Genomic DNA, 16,751 nt, shown 5'->3' on the forward strand with positions numbered 1-16,751 from the left:
CGGACTTGTCCCCCCGGCCGAGGAGAGCGAGCTGCTGCCTGAGAGCCTCTGGCTTCTGTGTAGGGGAGAACAAGGTGAAAGAAGACAAATTAAACGCCAAACAACCCCCAGCGTCAGCGCTCGCCTTATTTTAAATATTTTTTCTTTAATTATTTCTAAAAAAGAAATCATTGTGGTTTTAGTAATTTGTGCTGCGTGTGGAGTTGTTTTTCGCTCACCCCTGACAAAGGAGAAGGGGGAGGAGGACCACGTTTCGCAGAAGACATGCGTTCAGTCAGGAAGAGGTGGACTGTGTGCACGATAAGTCTCCTCCTTATCTTTTATAAGACGAAAGAAATAGCGCGGACCGAAGAGCGCCAGGAGGCACCTCTCGCTGGGTAATTGTGAGGCGCCGGGCGGGCTCCCTGAGAGGGCGACGGGGCGATACCGCTGCCAGAGGTCCTCTTCGCGGCCCCACCGGGGTCACCCGGCGACCCTGGGCCGTGACCCGTTCACCCAGCGCAGCTTGGCGTTCTCGCTGTGGGGGGTGCCGGAGAGGGGTGGCGGGACGGGTAACGATCGGTGCTCAGCGGCTGGGGCCGAGGGGGATGGGGTCGAGCGGAAGGTTGCGTGATGCTGGGGTTGCGGCTGGTGCTGTTCCCCCCGCAGCCCCAGTGGTAGGACGCGCCGGGGAAGTAAAGCTGGCCGCGACTGCTCACCGAGGGTCGGGGTAGCTGGAGATGCTGGTGGCGGCCGCCGAAGCACGTTGTGCCTCGTTTCCTGCTTTGGGAGTCCTTTAAGAGGCGAGCGTGCTGAGGTGCGCGGCCGCTGGCAGCTCCAGGCGGCCTTTGCCTTCGTCCTTGAAGTTTGCCTGGGAGCTGTGCTTAACTTCGGTGCTCCTTGGGGAATCTTGCTTTGAGAGTCCGCGGGACATCCCCCTTAGCTCCCGAGGCTCCTTCGCTGGAAACTCCGCTCCCTTCGCTGAGACCATCTGTTGTGTATTTTCCCTCTCCTGCTTGTCTTGAAAATAAAAGGCGAAATGTTGCTTGCCAATTTTCTGTTTGCACCTCAGCTTTCTCCTTGTCGTGCCGTGTGTTTTGTGTTCGTGCATGCCTATATTCCTTATTTTTCTCCCAACTTGCAGCTATCCCGTGAAGATGTTGGGTTTTCAGCCAAATCTGTTTCTTCTTGGAGGGGTATAATTTTTTGTTTTCATAGAAGGGATGCATAAATTCCGTGGTGACTGAGTGAAATCAGCAAGGAGGGAAAGGGGCTCACACTTTTTGTTTGCTTGTGCATATCGACTGGGGGAGAGATGCATTCTCAGCAGATTTTCATTCTTTGGTGGAGATCCTTGCCTTGATTTGAGGAGGAGACATAAGGAGGTTTTAAATGCCCACAGAAGCCTGGAGGAAGCTGGGGCAATTACAACCTTAGTCCCCTCTTCGCCCTGCTGACCCCCTTGTTAAAGGCAGAAAGTTTATCACTCTTCCCGGACGCTTGCCCAGGTACACCAGTGGGGAAGCTAGGCACAGATGCAGTAGGAAGGCAGTAGCCCCGATACTTTCCGGGAGCAGGGAAAGGCCTCGCCTCTGTGTGTGGCTGATTAATGATTCGATGTTTACTTCACTTGGTCTTAGGGATTTTCAGAACTTGATGGTAACTTTCCCACTTGTTCAGCTTGGGTGTAAGCCCAGTTTCTGTTATCATGCTATGGTATCTGCATACTTAAGAGATACACATAAGTTTAACATTTTTGGGTTTTAGGTGCGCACAAATACTTGTGAAAACGTATGTGTGAGGGAGAATCAGCATTAACGATACCCACGTTTCTTAATATATACTTCTTCCTTTCAGACTAGAGGTAGCTGCTAAAATGATTCAGAAATTAGTCACTAGGTAGAATCCATATATGTTTTAATAAAAAGCCCCCTCCAGCTTATGATATGTTTTTTGACACGATTTTAAAGGTACTAAAATGAACTGATGATTTAATATTAAATGAAATGTTTATTTGGTCAAAAATATGTATGTCCTTAACAACAATTTAAAATATAGCTGTAATGTACAGTTCATTTAGTGATATCTCTATTTCTTTGGTATCTGTGCAATTTCTTGTGCAGTATGTGCTACTCACTTTGGCTAAGTATGTTTGAATATAGTTTCTTTTCCCAGCCTGTCGTCCCATCCATTACTGTATGAAGCAGGAAAAAAAACCCCACAACTAGAGTGTCCTACTAGTGCCTGCTGCTGCTATTGATGTTACAGTTGTCTTTCTTCTGAAGGAAGGGCTTATGCTGTTTGGTTATTTTTGACTCATCACATAGGCAAGCAAAGTCAGTCTTCCATGGGATGTTTTACTTCCGGAAGTAATGCAAAACTGCGAATGCATGAGATGGCCCATCTTATGGTTATAGTGACACTGCAGGTATATCCCAGATGTTCCAAAATGAACTATGTGCAATTCCAAAGTATGTGATAAACCTTAAATCAGCTGTGTTCTCATAGCAGTTTGTTAGGACAATAATCGCAAAAGCATGCCCTTCTAAAGAAGGCATGTCCCTTTAAAGGTTAAGCAAGTAATGAAACATGCATAGTATGTGGAATGCAGTGTTTCTTAAACAGTATGGTCTTCTGCTGGTATGGAAAATGCTTGCAGGAAGTTAATTGCATTTCATGAATTGTCTTCAGGAGAAGAGATAGTTGTCTTATATTGGTCTGATTGGTCACCAAGGCAAAGTACTTCAGAGTGAAGGTTAATACTGTTGCTGTCACACTTTGGCAGTGTGTTTACACAGAGGATTTGCAGTGATTCTAGAAGATAGAAGGTAGCCCAAATTTATTTCACAGTTATGTACACAATGAAGAATTTTCTGAAGTAAATATAGGGTTTTGTGTGTTCGTTTATTTAATATTACTTTAGTGAAAATTAAACCAGTACCAATAGAAGGGAGAGGAGCTTTTAAGTGAACAACTTTGTGTTCATAGTAGAAGTTTAACAGTGTGTAGGTCCTTGTAGCTCAGTGGAACATAATTTATCATTGTTTTACTGTACAATCTATATAGCTCACTGCACACGTAAACTATGAATATGGAAGACGACCACATTTCAAGTGGTACAGTGGTTTAGGTGTTGGCAACATACTTTGTTGCTGACTTTTTTCAACTGTTACTGTCAAAGTGTCTACCAGGTAATGGTTAACCCAGCATAAACTGCAGACATACTTTCAGATTGAGTATTTTAACTGGATCTATTTTGGTAATTTTCCTTTAGATGCATACACTCTATGCATCTAGAAAATACATGAAGGAAAATATATGTAATAAATACATTTACAACCATTATGGAAATGGGTTTTTTTTAATTATTTTTTTTTTTAAATAGGCAAAAGTATTAATTATATTCTAGTTATTGAGAAGGGACTTCTGCAGCATCCTCCCATGCCCTCAAGTTAGAATAATTTGGATAATTTGCATACAGATCTTGTACCTACACAATTGCTTAAAGTTGTAGGTTTTTCGGTAGGTGGCTGTCTTACCTGTGAGTCAGTGTAATTATCAGTGCTGCTGTTGTGTTGGCATAGTGATGAGGGTGGGAGAGCATTGCTAATATGCTGGATTATTTTTCATTAACTGTATAATACTGGTTTATTAGTTACAGGGGCTTTTGCAATCACAGAATTTCTTGCAAATGACTACACATTACCACTTTCATTAATTTAGCTTAATTAGTGTCCTGTTGCAGGTTAGTGTAGTTTGCTATATAATTTACCAAATTTTAATACTTTATATACTGCAGTAATGTTGTTGTAGCTCTTACTAAGTGCCAGGATCCAGTTATTTTAAGAACTTATAGCCATAGGAAAACAAGAGACAGCAATTCTTTAGAAAGCTTAGTCTCACATCTTTTCCATTTTGTTGGTTGAATGGTTGGTAGTAAAAAATTCTGTTTGCAAGCTAAGTGAAATTACTGTTATTGGCAGTATTTCAGAGCATGCTTAAACAGATAGAGATTTCTGTATATTATCTTTACATATACTCCTGAGATACAAGATATTTTACATGGTAGATTGTTATATCCAACAACTTTGATATATTTATGATTAACAGCTATGTTTGAACTCAGCTGAATGTTGCTCTGACACCTAAATGGAAACAGTATGGAAGATAATGGAAACAATATGGAGATAAAATCAGATTTTAGATGTAAGATGTTAGGTTGTACTTGCAGTGTTTTAGCTTTTCTGTCACATATGTGTGACCCTTATGGCTAAATAATTGCAACTGATAACATTATTGGACATTTCTAAGATTCAGCTGGACAGGGTTCTGGGCCATCTTGTCTAGACCAGGTCCCTTCCAGCCTGGTATACTATGATTATGATACTCCTCAGGTGTTTAGAGGTTGCTACTCACAGCTTGCTTTATTTTTTTTTATTTTTTAAGGTTTCTTTATCAGAATTTATGAATATTATAAGATTGATAAAGAGAATAAGACAACTGGGGTTGTCTGGATGTGTGCATACAAAAGTTTCAGGAAGTCTTTAGGAAATTTTGTCGTTTGCCATTAAACTCCATAATTCAATGCATGAAAGTCTGTTGTTATCAATAGTCTATTAGGCCATTATTGTAGAACATGAGCAGTTGTTGGGCAAAGGTTTGAAAGTTAACACTTAATTCTTAGTTTAGTACTGAAAATTTAGAACATAGAAGTGCAGAATCTGCCTCACAGTCATACTGAATTTTGGTCCAGGTTCACAGTTTGGAACATTGTAATTTTTGTTATGTTTATTTCACTACAATTATAAACATATTTAAGCTCTTAAGTTGCATATTCAAGTATTAGATATAGATATCTTACAGGTACAGTTTATTTGCTTTGGCAAGCAGAGAGATAATTGCTTCCTTTTGTTGTGAATGAAAGGAAGTATGTGACGTAAATTAATTAAAACTGAAGTTAGCCTTAATGTAATTGTGTCTTTTCTATATTGCATTGCAGAGATGGCGAACTGAGTTTGAGTAGATCAGTGATCAACAGCTCTGATAAGGTTATTCGAAAGGGTGGCTCCTCAATCTTCCAGCATGCTGTAGAAGGTTGGAAAATCAATAATTCTTTGGTGCTGGAAATAAGGTGAGTGTTTTAAATAAAAGGCAGTGCATTTCATATTACCTATAACTCTTTTCATTTCATATTGCTTATAATTCTTCTGTTCTGGAAAGCAGTCTTTTGATTTACTGTTGTAGGTGGATGTTTTATAACTGTATATATGTAGTGTTTAGTGTTAAATTCAGCTAAATTACATTAGACTCCAAAGTCAAGTCATCCTTCATCAGAATAAATAAAATGTTTTCATCTGTCTGTGTCAATCAGACCTGTGCAGTCAGTATCTGTATTATGCATGTCCACGTTTGACCTGGTTGTCTAGAACTGTCTTGTCATCAGTGGTGAGAAACTGTCACTTCTAGGACTTAATTTCCTCTCATGCTAAAGGTCTGAAATAGAACAGATGGAAGTACCCTGAACATACTACTTTTTCTCCCTTAACTACAAAGGGAGCTTAGGCAGACAACTTTAGATGTAGGAGTCAAGAGCTAGGACATCAGGTGCTGTGAATCCAACCCTGTCTATTGCTGTCCATGTTACAAGGTCAGATGTTGACAGTACCCATATCTTACGCAGGTTTCTTTTTTTAAGTCAGAGGAGCCAAAAAGAGCCTTCGACTCATGCTGAGGAGGAAGACACCATAGCAGAGTTAATAGTGAGTGATAGTTCTGATGTGTCTGCAACAGTTACAGTGAGTCTACTCACCCTGGAGCCCGAGAGAAGGCAGAAGCTCTTCATGTGTTGTACTGTCTTTGTGTCTTCCCTGTCTTAATGAGGAAGATGGCCAGTGAGAGAAGTGTATAGAGTATGGGTTGGGAGTGTGGAGAGCTAGGAGTGTCACATTCTTTGAAAAAAAATACAGAAAATAGCTGTTTTAAGCATCAATCACATAGCAGAGTAGACTCAATTTTCTGAATGTTAAGGTTCTGAATGGGAATTTGATCTAAATAAAATGTCATTTCTATGTAATTTCCCTTTCTACTTTTCTTTTTTTTTTTTTTTCAATTTACAGCTTACAAAACCTTTAAACTGGCAATGTTCCCATGTACGAAAGCACGGCTTTTCTGAATGAGGAACTTGTGGATTTTTTTTGATGACTGATGTTTTATGTCCCTACTTCTAAAACATGCAGAATATATGAGTAGCTCAGAAATGTATGAAGCTGTAGAAAAGGACTTATGTTCTAGAAGTCTTGAGGTATGATCAGCATGGCACAGCCCTGCTGTGAAAGCCAAAGAACAGCATCAGGAATGGAAAGAATGGCAGGATTTGAGTAGGCAGCATATTAACTCTGGAGTGTGTAAGTGTGTTGCAACTGCCTGGCAGGGACTCTTTGGAGATCTGTGGTGTCCCCACTCCCTGACTGCCTAGACTAAGGGACCCTCAGACACTTGGCTGCTCCTAGGTATCTTAATTTCCTACTGGTGAGGACCTGGTGATGGCCCTAAAATGCAGCTGAGGTCAGCTCAGGAATGGAGTTTCTTCCAGGGCTGTCTGTTCAGATGCAGCCTGTTTGACCAATGTATGGTTGTTCATGAAGGCTAAGTTATGCTCCAAGGTAGTCTAGGAAAGATAAGCACATATTCTATGTCAATATTTAAAATTTATATGCATATAACTGACAAATTGAAAAAAATATTGAGTAACTTCAGAAAAATACTGTTGGAATTTCAAATAATGGATTATGGTTCTGGCAATTAGGAGAAAATAGCATGCTGTTTTACTTGTGAAGTAAACTTGTTTGGAAGCCATTGAGTGACTTCAAGTAGAGGCAGATAACTATTTACAGTCATTTTGTTAAAAAAATTAGTGTCATGTTTCTGAACCACTTAAAACCAGTACACGTTGCTCAAGCCAAACCACAAACAAGTAAAATTATTACAATAACTTCTTGATTAAAGTTAAGAGAGAACGTGATGCATAGATTATGCTCATTTCTTACCTGTTTCAAAAGCAAAATACATCATTCAGACAAAGAGGTAAAATGGTAGAGAATCCTTTAGAGTATTTTTTAAGCCTGTTGCTACATGATCTCAATCTACTAAAATAATGATTTTTAAAATCAGTTTTTCCTTACTGTTGACTGGCAGGGCAAAGTCGTTTCATTTTATAAATTACTGACATGCTCTTTAGAAGCATCGTGATGTGATTATGTAGTGATTTTTAAAAATTGTACAGTGAAAGATTTTTTTTCTGTCTCAGTAGTACAGTGAAGAAAAACATGTGTCTTGCACACTGGTTTAAGCAGTAAAGGTTCCACTTTATCAGCCTAAAGATTTTCTGTAGAGATCTTTAAGCTGAGGTTATTCAGATGTCTGCATTGCTAGTCTTGTTTTTCAGTTAAATAGAACAATGAACATGCCCAATCATGAACACTGGGACAGAGAACAGGTGTTTTCATTGAACCAGTAAAAGATTTTATGTCAGATTTTGGCCCTAAATCACATTAATCTAAACTATATGAAAGTGCTACCAGCCAGACGTATTCATTCCAGAAATTCTCTTGCTAATGTGCGTAACATATTCAATTATGGTACTCAGTGGCAAGGGAGGGAAAATTGGTATGCCTTTCCCTGAGGAAGCCATATGCAGCCCCTTATGATATGTGTTGCACTCTGATGCTGACTAAACAATATGCATTCTTTCACTTTTACAGGAGGTTTGCTATAAAGCTTTCTTTTCTGTCACAGCAGTAAGAAGCATCTTAGTCGTAAATATTTTTACACTTACGGACTTATCAGAACTTATGTCAAATGTGTCTAGCAGTATTGTAGAGTGTTCTCATGGTTAAAGTAACTGTTCAGCCCTCCAAAGTATATTACATGCACTGTGTAGACTGTGAAGATGATTCATACTCTAATACTGCAACAGTTAGTGTGAACAGGGGTGGTTTTGTGTGAAGTTGACCATAGCAAGTAAGAAAGAAACAAAAAAAGTTAGTGCCTGTTGAATAATGTATAAAAAGTTGTCACTTCTTGGCTGTGGAGAAATGATTTGTGAAATCATTTAACATACAGCATAAAAGACATTTCATAAAATTTATAATCGCCCACAAATGGTAGCTACTTCAGTGTCTCATGTTAGCTTGACAGCCACATTAGCAATTTTAAAATGTAGAAGATATTCAGTAGTGAATTTTGGTTTGTGTGAGGACTGTTCATCAATGGTATGTCTGCAGCTAGTTGTCTGGTAGCTGGAATATTATGCTTTGCTATTTACTTTGCTGACCATGGACATCTTCTCTGGCCATCTTATTTTTGCTCAGGTTAGTGACCAGTCTGTCAGCCTCAAAGGTCCCATGAATTCTTGTCAAGGCCAGTCTCATATAGGAGTCAATGAGTGAAAAAGCTCCTTTATCAGGACCACATGGGAGGACGGAAAGCTTCAGATGAGTTACTGGTATCACAAGATGCTGTTTGGGACTTTGCAGCCAGAAGAGGCAATCTAGGGAGTGTAGCAGCACTGTTGGGAGGGCAGCAGCCCTTTGGACATGTTAAGCAGGCATTGGAAGAAGGAGCTAGACTTTTATGTTACTGAGATGGAAATCATGGGTATTACACACTTGAGACTGCAGCAGATTTGCTGCCTTTCCAATCATGACTAGTCTAGTGGAAGAGGGATTTTTTCCAGCTGATGTTACTTTCAGATTGCTGACAACTTCTTTGATAATAATTGGTCATCCCTGTGCCAAAGGGAAGAAGACTTCTGTGTCCTTCTATGACAAAATGACCCAACTATTGGATGAGGGAAAAGCTGTGGATATTGTCTACCTGGATTTTCAAAAAGCATTTGACAAAGTTCCCCACAGAATTCTCATATTAAAACTGGCTGCCCATGGCCTGGATGAGCGTACACTGGCTGGATGGACGGTCCCAGAGAGTGGAGGTTAGTGGAGCTAAATCCAGCTGGCAGCCAGTCACAAGTGGTGTTCCTCAGGGCTCGGTGTTGGGACCATTTCTGTTCAACATCTTTATTGATGATCTTGATAAGGACATAGAGTGTATCGTCAGTAAATTCTCAGATGACACCAAGTAAAGCAGGAGTGTTGATCTGCATGAGGATAGGGAGGCTCTACAGAGAGACTTGGATAGATTGGATCGGTGGGCCAGCATTAACGGGATGAGCTTCGACAAGGCCAAGTGCCAGGTCCTGCACTTGGGCTACAACAACCCCCTGCATGGCTATGGGCTTGGGGAGGTGTGGCTGGAGAGCTGTCTGGAAAAGAAGGATCTGGGGGTTCTAACTGACAAGCAGCAGAACACGAGCCAGCAGTGTGCCCAGGTGGCCAAGAAAGCCAACAGCATCCTGGCTTGTATTAGTAATAGTGTGACTGTCAGAAGTAGGGAGGTGATAGTCCCCCTGTGCTCTGCACTGGTGAGGCCACACCTGGAGTATTGTGTCCAGTTTGGGGCACCTCAATATGAGAGAGATATCAAGGTGCTGGAGCGAGTGCAGAGGACGGTAACGAAGCTGGTGAAGGGCCTGGAGAATAAATCCTGTGAGGAGAGATTGAAGGAGCTGGGACTGTTCAGTTTGAGGAAGAGAAGGCTGAGGGGAGGCCTCATCACTCTCTACAGCTACCTGACAGGACATTGTAGAGAGGTTGGTGCTGGTCTCTTCTCACAGGTGATTAGTGACAGAACAAGGGGGAATGGCTTTAAACCCCAACAAAGGAGGTTCAGACTGGACATTAGGAAAAAAAAATTCCCAGAAAGAGTGGTCAGACAGTGGAATAGACTGCCCAGTGAGGTGGTGGAGTCACCATCCTTGGATGTGTTTAAGGGTCGTTTAGATGAGATGTTGGGGGACATGGTATAGGGGAGAACTTTGTAGAGTAGGGCTGATGGTTGGACTCGATGATCCCAAGGGTCTTTTCCAACATGAATGATTCTGTGATTCTAAGACTGCTTTCTTGGCTCCCCTTCTGCCTGAGTGATTTCAGTCATGATGGAGAGGGAATCCACCATATTCAAACTCTTGTGTCTTAAGTCCTTTCTGCTCTCTGTAGTAATGTGAAGTTTTTTCCAGTGAAGAAAATAGGAAATTCCAATTGCATTTTAAGGCCATACTTTCAGAAAGGACAGATGTGGATGAGTTGGTACAAACCTGTGCAGGGAAGCCTTCCATACAGGGCTGATGACAGCACATCTGTGACCTGTGTGAAATGAACTGTAGTCTGACATCTCAATGTGCGACTTTCTTCTTCAACTTATTTTTGATTAAATGTGGGATTTTATATTGGAAGGAGCAGATGAAGATTTGAATTGCAGGAAGCCAAAGTGAAAAAAAGTGTGTCAAGGATGTATTTATCTCTTTACAATGTGTCAGAGAACTTGATGAGTGAATATTTCCTGTCAGAAAAGTGTGAGAACTTGTAAGATGTTAACAGCATCATGAAAAAAAAAAAAAAAAAAAGTGCAACTTCCTCCTTAGAATGGTTCAGATTATTATCATTGTTTATTTCTCAAGATAATATGAAACAGCCGTGATGAGTCCCTGAAGTGCAAATGGTAAATTCTGAACTGTCAGTGGAGCAGTACTGCTCTGAAGGCTTTTGGAGCAATATTTTGGGGCCAGTTGCACTGTTTCCTTAGATCTTCTGTGTCTCCAAGACATGTGAAATGGAGCTCTCTAGTCTGATGTAATAATAATAAACCTTAAGGGTTTTTTGCCTCCTTAGACCCTTATCTCCACTGAAAGGTCTGTTTACTGTCAGTTAGGGTGATTAACTCCTTTAAATCCTTTCTTTTGACTAACTTTCTTACCTTCATGAAAGGCTGATATATGTTGACCTTCCTATGGTTAAGTAGTAGCTGCGTCATGCTCTATTTCATTTTGCATGCCAACTGAAGATTTGTGCCCTGTTAGTAGGTACTTCAACTACTGAAGTGACCTTTATGGTCAAGGGAGAGTGAAACCAGAAACGAGCCACACAGCAGCTTCCCATAATACGGCACTTATGTTTGTGTGGTCCTTCATAGGCTGGGGAATGCCAGGAACCTTTCCATGGTTAGTTGCAGTTAGTCATGTTTTTAACAAATCCAAATTGGTGTTGGACTAGATGACCTTTAATGTCCCCTTCCAACCCAAACTATTATATGATTCTATGTGCTGCTTTCCTTGAAGAGGTTTTCTTAAACTCCCTTTCAGTTAGACTAAAGCCAAACCCAACTGCACCTGTGTTGGGGTCACAGTCCCCACTGCCTCAGGAAGCCAACAGGAGCTGTAACTGTAGCCATGTACAGGGTAGGCTGTGACTTTGTGTTACCACACGGTTGGTTCTTATATTGTTTTTTAATTAAACTAATATAGCTGGCAAAAAGAATGCTTTACCTAGGTCAGAGTCCTTGGTGGTCTCTAAGTCTCAGAGCCACCTTCTGCCTTCCAGCTGGGGAGTGCAAAGTAGCATCAGCACTGCCTAGGGTTAGAAAATCAAGTTGTTTGAAAACCTGTGTGAATCAGTCAGAGGAAGTCTGCAGGAGGGCAACAAGAGGGATCAGAGGTCTACAACACATGACTTGTCCAACTAAAAAATGAAAGATAAGAAAAAAAGTTGGATGGCTTCATAACCTCAGGTAAATGCAGGCTATTGCCAAGAGTAAGGAATAGTCTGTCCTCCACAGTCAAGGTATAATGAACAAGAACAGGCTTCAGTTGCTGTGGAAAAGATCCGAGGTAGCATGAGGAATATTTTGCGGTTGGTGAGGCTAGGCAAGCACTGACGTAGACTGTGTGAGGAGTTTGCTGAGTCCCTACTACGAGAGGTGGTTAGGAATATATTAGATGGATGTGGGCTGCCGGTGATGTAGATAAAGACACATGTTCAGTGAGGACAGGGTGTGGACTACGTAATCACTTGGTCCATCTCTGTTTCCATATTATGGTTGCTGGTTAGCTAGCTCAGCTTCCTAGGTACAAAGATGCAGTTTAGGGGCTTCCCCTCACAGCTAGGGTGCAGACAAGTGCAGATGTCCCAGCAGCGAGGATCTCTGACGCTGCCTTGCTCAAATTGGGGTGGCTCTGTATGTTAAGGACTGTTATGATTGCTTTGAACAGAAGTGTAGTGAAGACAATGTAGAATGTCTTTTTGTTAGAATCAGGGGGAAGGCCAACAGGGCAGATGTTGTAGTAGGAGTCTACTACAGGCCACCCAGCCAGGACAGAGAGGTGGATGAGATATTTTATAGGCATTTAGGTGAAATCTCACAATCACTTGCCCTTATTCTTGTGGGAGAATTTAACTTCCTAGACATCTGCTGGAAATACAACACAGCAGAGCAGGACCAGTCCCGGAGATTCCTGGAATGTGTGGGAGATAATTTCCTGATGCAGCTGGTGAGAGAAGCAGCCAGAGAAGGTGCCCTGCTGGACCTTCTCTTTGTGAACAGAGAAGGAATGGTGGAGGATGTTGCAGTTGGAGGCTGACTAGGGGAGAGCGATCTCTGATAATAAGGGATAATAGAGTTCTCTATTCTTAGAGAGGCCAGGAGAGGGGCAGCAGAACTGTCATCCTGTACTTCCCAAGGGCTAACTTTGACTTGTTTAGGTACTCGCTTGAAAGGATCTCTTGGGAGATGGTCCTGAAGGGTATAGGGGTCCAGGAAGGCTGGGCGCTCTTTAAGAAGAAAGTCTTAATGTAGGCACAGGAGCAGGCAGTCCCCAGTAGCTGTAAGAGAAGCCAGCGGCAGAGAAGACCACCCTGGCTGAACAGGGAGCTTTGGCTGCAACTCAGAAAAGGAGAGTTTACAGCCTTTGGAAGAAGGGGCTAGCCACTCACAGTGATTACAAAGAGGCTGTGAGGCTATGCAGGGTGAAAATCTGGAGGGCTAAAGCCCAGCTGGAAAATAGTTTGGCCTTGGCAATCAAGGACAACAAGAAATGTTTCTATGTCAGTAGCAAAAGAAAGACCAGAGATAGTCTTCATCTCCTCCTAGATGCAGGAGGAAATTTGGTAACACGTGATGAGGAGAAGGCTGAGGTGCTTAATGCCTTCTTTGCCTTAGTCTTTAATAATGAATCCACGCTCCTCAGCCAGAAGACAGAGACTGGCAGAACAATGCCCCTGCAATCCAGGAGACAGTCAGTGAGTGACCTACTGAATCACATAAACATACACAAGTCTATGGGACCAGATGGGATACACCCGAGGGTGCTGAAGGAGCTGGCTGGGGTGCTCACCAAGCCACTTTCCATCATTTACCAGCAGTCCTGGCTGACCGGGGAGGTCCCGACAGATTGGAAATTGGCCAATGTGACGCCATATATAAGAATGGTCTGAAGGATGATCTGGGAAATTACAGGCCTGTCAGCTTGACTTTGATGCCCGGGAAGCTGATGGAACAACTCATACTAAATACCATCACACAACACATGCGGGACAACCAGATGATCAGGCCCAGTCATCATGGGTTTATGAAAGGCAGGTCCTGCTTGACAAACCTGATCTTTTTCTATGACAGGGAGACCTGCTTGTTGGATGAGGGAAAGAGTGTGGATGTTGTCTACCTTGATGTTAGCAAGGCCTTTGACACCGTTTTCCACAGCAGTCTCCTGGCAAAAATAGCTTCTTGTGGCTTGGACGGACAATCACACGCTTTTCTGGGTGAAAAACCATCTGGATGGCGAGGCTCAAAGAGTTGTGATGAATGGAGTTAAATCCAGTTGGTGGCAGGTCACGAGTGGTGTCCCCCAGGGCTCGGTTTTGGGGCCACTCCTGTTTAACATCTTTACTGATGATCTAGACGAGGGGATCGAGTGCACCCTCAGTCAGTTTGCAGATGACACCAAGTTGGGTGGCAGTGTTGATCTGCTTGAGGGTAGGGAGGCTCTGCAGAGAGACCTGGACAGGCTGGAGCCATGGGCTGAGGCCAACTGTAGGAGTTTCCATAAGGCCAAATGCCAGGGGCCGCCCTTGGGCCACAACAACCCCCAGCAGTACTACAGGCTTGGGGAGGAGTGGCTGGAGAGCTGCCAGTCAGAGAGGGACCTGGGGATGTTGATTGACAGCCAGCTGGACAGAAGCCAGCAGTGTGCCCAGGTGGCCAAGAAGGCCAATGGTATCCTGGCTTGTGTCAGAAATAGTGTTGACAGCAGGGACAGGGAATGGATCTTACCCCTGTACTCGGCACTGGTGAGGCCGCACCTTGATGTCTGTATTCAGTTTTGGGCCCCTCACTACAAAATGGATATTGAATGACTCGAGCGTGTCCAGAGAAGGGCAACGAAGCTGGTGCAGGCTCTGGAGCACAGGTCGTACGAGGAGTGGCTGAGGGAACTGGGGTTTTTTAGTCTGGAGAAGAGGAGGCTGAGGGGAGACCTCATCTCCCTTCACAACTGCATGAAAGGAAGCTGCAGAGAGCTGGGTTTGAGCTTGTTTAACCAAGTAGTAAGCGATAGGATAAGAGGTAATGTCCCTAGTTGTGCCAGGGAAGGTTTAAACTAGATATCAGGAAGTATTTCTTTACAGAACAGGTTGTTAGGTGTTGTAAAGGGCTGCCCAGGGAGGTGGTGGATTCCCCATCCCTGGAGGTGTTTAAGAGTTGCATTAACGTACCGCTGAGTGATATGGTTTATTTGGGAACTGTCAGTGCTAGGTGAACAGTTTGGCTAGATGATCTTCACGGTCCTTTCCAACCTAGATGATTCTGTGAAAAGAAATAATTTTTCCAGGAAAAGTGTTGAGGGTCATATTTCAGTGTTCCTTACAATATTTAAAAATAAAAATTTATTTGTTATCTTTAATGTCAGATGTTTAAGTGATTTATTTTCATTCCTTAGTCCAGACAGTTTTGAGGCAGATGAGGATGAGTTTGCCATTATATAACAGTTGTGTAATACAAAGACTACAGTAGAAAATAAAACCAGAAAAATGTCACCATGTTGCCCCACAGCAATACATATTTATATCATTTGGAAAGCTGTTTGGAGACAATGCTGCCTGTTACTTTATCAGATAACCAGGAGTTGTTGTTAATATTTAAATATTATGAACATCTGTTTGTGATTATCAAAGGAAAAACTGAGGTCAACCACTGATTGTGACAACATGTTTCTGTGAGTCGTGTAAATATGTTGCAAACAGCTGCTTGGCTTCAGATAAGAATGAGTCACAACTCCCCCACCTGCCCATAAACGTCACAGGCCACTCCCCAGATACAGTTTAATTCCTCAAAACAAAACTTGAAGACTTGAAATAAGCTAAAATGTATAAAGAAAGTTTTAAGTTTGCAGAACACCTTTGCTTTCATGTTGTTTTCTTCCTTCATCTAATTGAGTTTACTTTGGAATTTTATATGCAGCTGGATGTGGATTAGCACTTACTATTTCCATTATATACTAATTATTTTGTCATGTCTTTTTAATCAAAATAACCTTGTTGTGCTATTTTCAGTGCTGTTTGTGGGACAGAACAGAGGTTTAAACAAGTTATTATTATTAATAAGCATCAGGCCTGAGACACTCATGTATGTACTTTCAGTTTTTGTCATATATTCCAGTAATTTTTTTTTCTCTCAGCACTTACATGAAAATGGGAAGTACTACTATCCCCATGGTACAGATGAGTCAGTAACACAGAGGAACTTAACACAATAGCATGGGCTCTTGCATTCTTAATAATTTTTTTTCAGTATGAAAAGATATCAGGATACAGGCAGATGAATCAATTAAAATATTTTAATGTTGGCATTATTACACACCTTTTGTATGAGGATTCTTATGTGTACTGCAATACCTGTATGTTTGTTTAAATATGCTACTGACAACTTCAGATAAAATGTTTTTAAATGTGAGAAGATAGTAAGCTTCAGTGACTTTTGTCTATCTCAAAATTATATTGAAAAGTAAAGTCCTTAGACATTTTTGAAATTTAAGCTCTGTTAAATAAGTGGTTGACTATCTAAATCTAATTCAGGTCCACTTGAAACCCTCTGGAGGACTTGTATGAGCATATGTAAGCACATATATCGATAAATATGCTCTGACTGTATGTAATCAGATTAATAATGGAAGCCCAAGGCACTTTATTTTTTTGTCACTGTTTGGATAACTTCACTGCCTTCCTGTTATGTTTTAAAATAGTACATGTGACTCTGTTCTTGCACAAATGTTGCTACTTGTTTGTTAACAGCTACAGTATTAAGCCCATTCACTCTAGGTAGTGGGAATGGGTGCTCTAAATGACTAAAGTGAATCTTCTGGTGATCATGTGTGACTTTTTTCAGTCAGACCCCTAGGTTTCTGTACATATCACATAATTTCTTTTGTTTTTTGAGACTCATTTATGGTCCCCCCCTTTTCACATCAGAATGGGTGTGAAGTTAGTCTCTGGATAGCTGTTGGCTGATGCTATTGATAACTTTTGATGCATTGATCTTTTCCTTTACAGTCACAGTTCTGGTAGCTCTGTTATTAGGTGATGAATAATTTCAGTCATTTTTAATACTGCTAGATTGAGCAATTCCTTCTTCCTTGCTCTTTTTAATTTTGTAGCGATATGTATGTTTCTGTTGCATAGTACCCACAAAATGAAGCTTATCAAATCCATTAAGATTTTAAGTTCATTCAGTTTACAGGCTGAAGACATCTTCATTTTACAGACATAACTGTCTGGCCTTACCAAAAACTTTAGACACTCAGGATTTTAACATTGTTTGTCCTGCTCTGTTAT

The 16,751-nt window shown here is 41.6% G+C and overlaps 1 protein-coding gene across 2 annotated transcripts in view; it reads left to right on the forward strand.

Annotated features, from left to right (window-relative positions):
• The first annotated feature begins 6 nt into the window (after positions 1 to 6).
• Positions 7 to 16,751, forward strand: part of ST8SIA4 (ST8 alpha-N-acetyl-neuraminide alpha-2,8-sialyltransferase 4) — an 87,697-nt gene continuing 70,952 nt past the window's right edge. The window contains exons 1-2 of one of the 2 annotated variants that reach the window (XM_026865676.1): positions 7 to 377; positions 4,979 to 5,110. In XM_026865676.1, coding sequence (XP_026721477.1) covers positions 265 to 377; positions 4,979 to 5,110 — 245 coding nt within the window. In that variant the 5' untranslated portion in view covers positions 7 to 264. The remainder of the gene's footprint in view (positions 378 to 4,978; positions 5,111 to 16,751) is intronic. The other variant, XM_026865677.1, reaches the window with a different exon arrangement.

The sequence above is a fragment of the Athene cunicularia genome (genome assembly GCF_003259725.1).
Source record: "Athene cunicularia isolate RWA chromosome Z unlocalized genomic scaffold, athCun1 chrZ_part1, whole genome shotgun sequence".
Taxonomy (NCBI): Eukaryota; Metazoa; Chordata; class Aves; order Strigiformes; family Strigidae; genus Athene; species Athene cunicularia.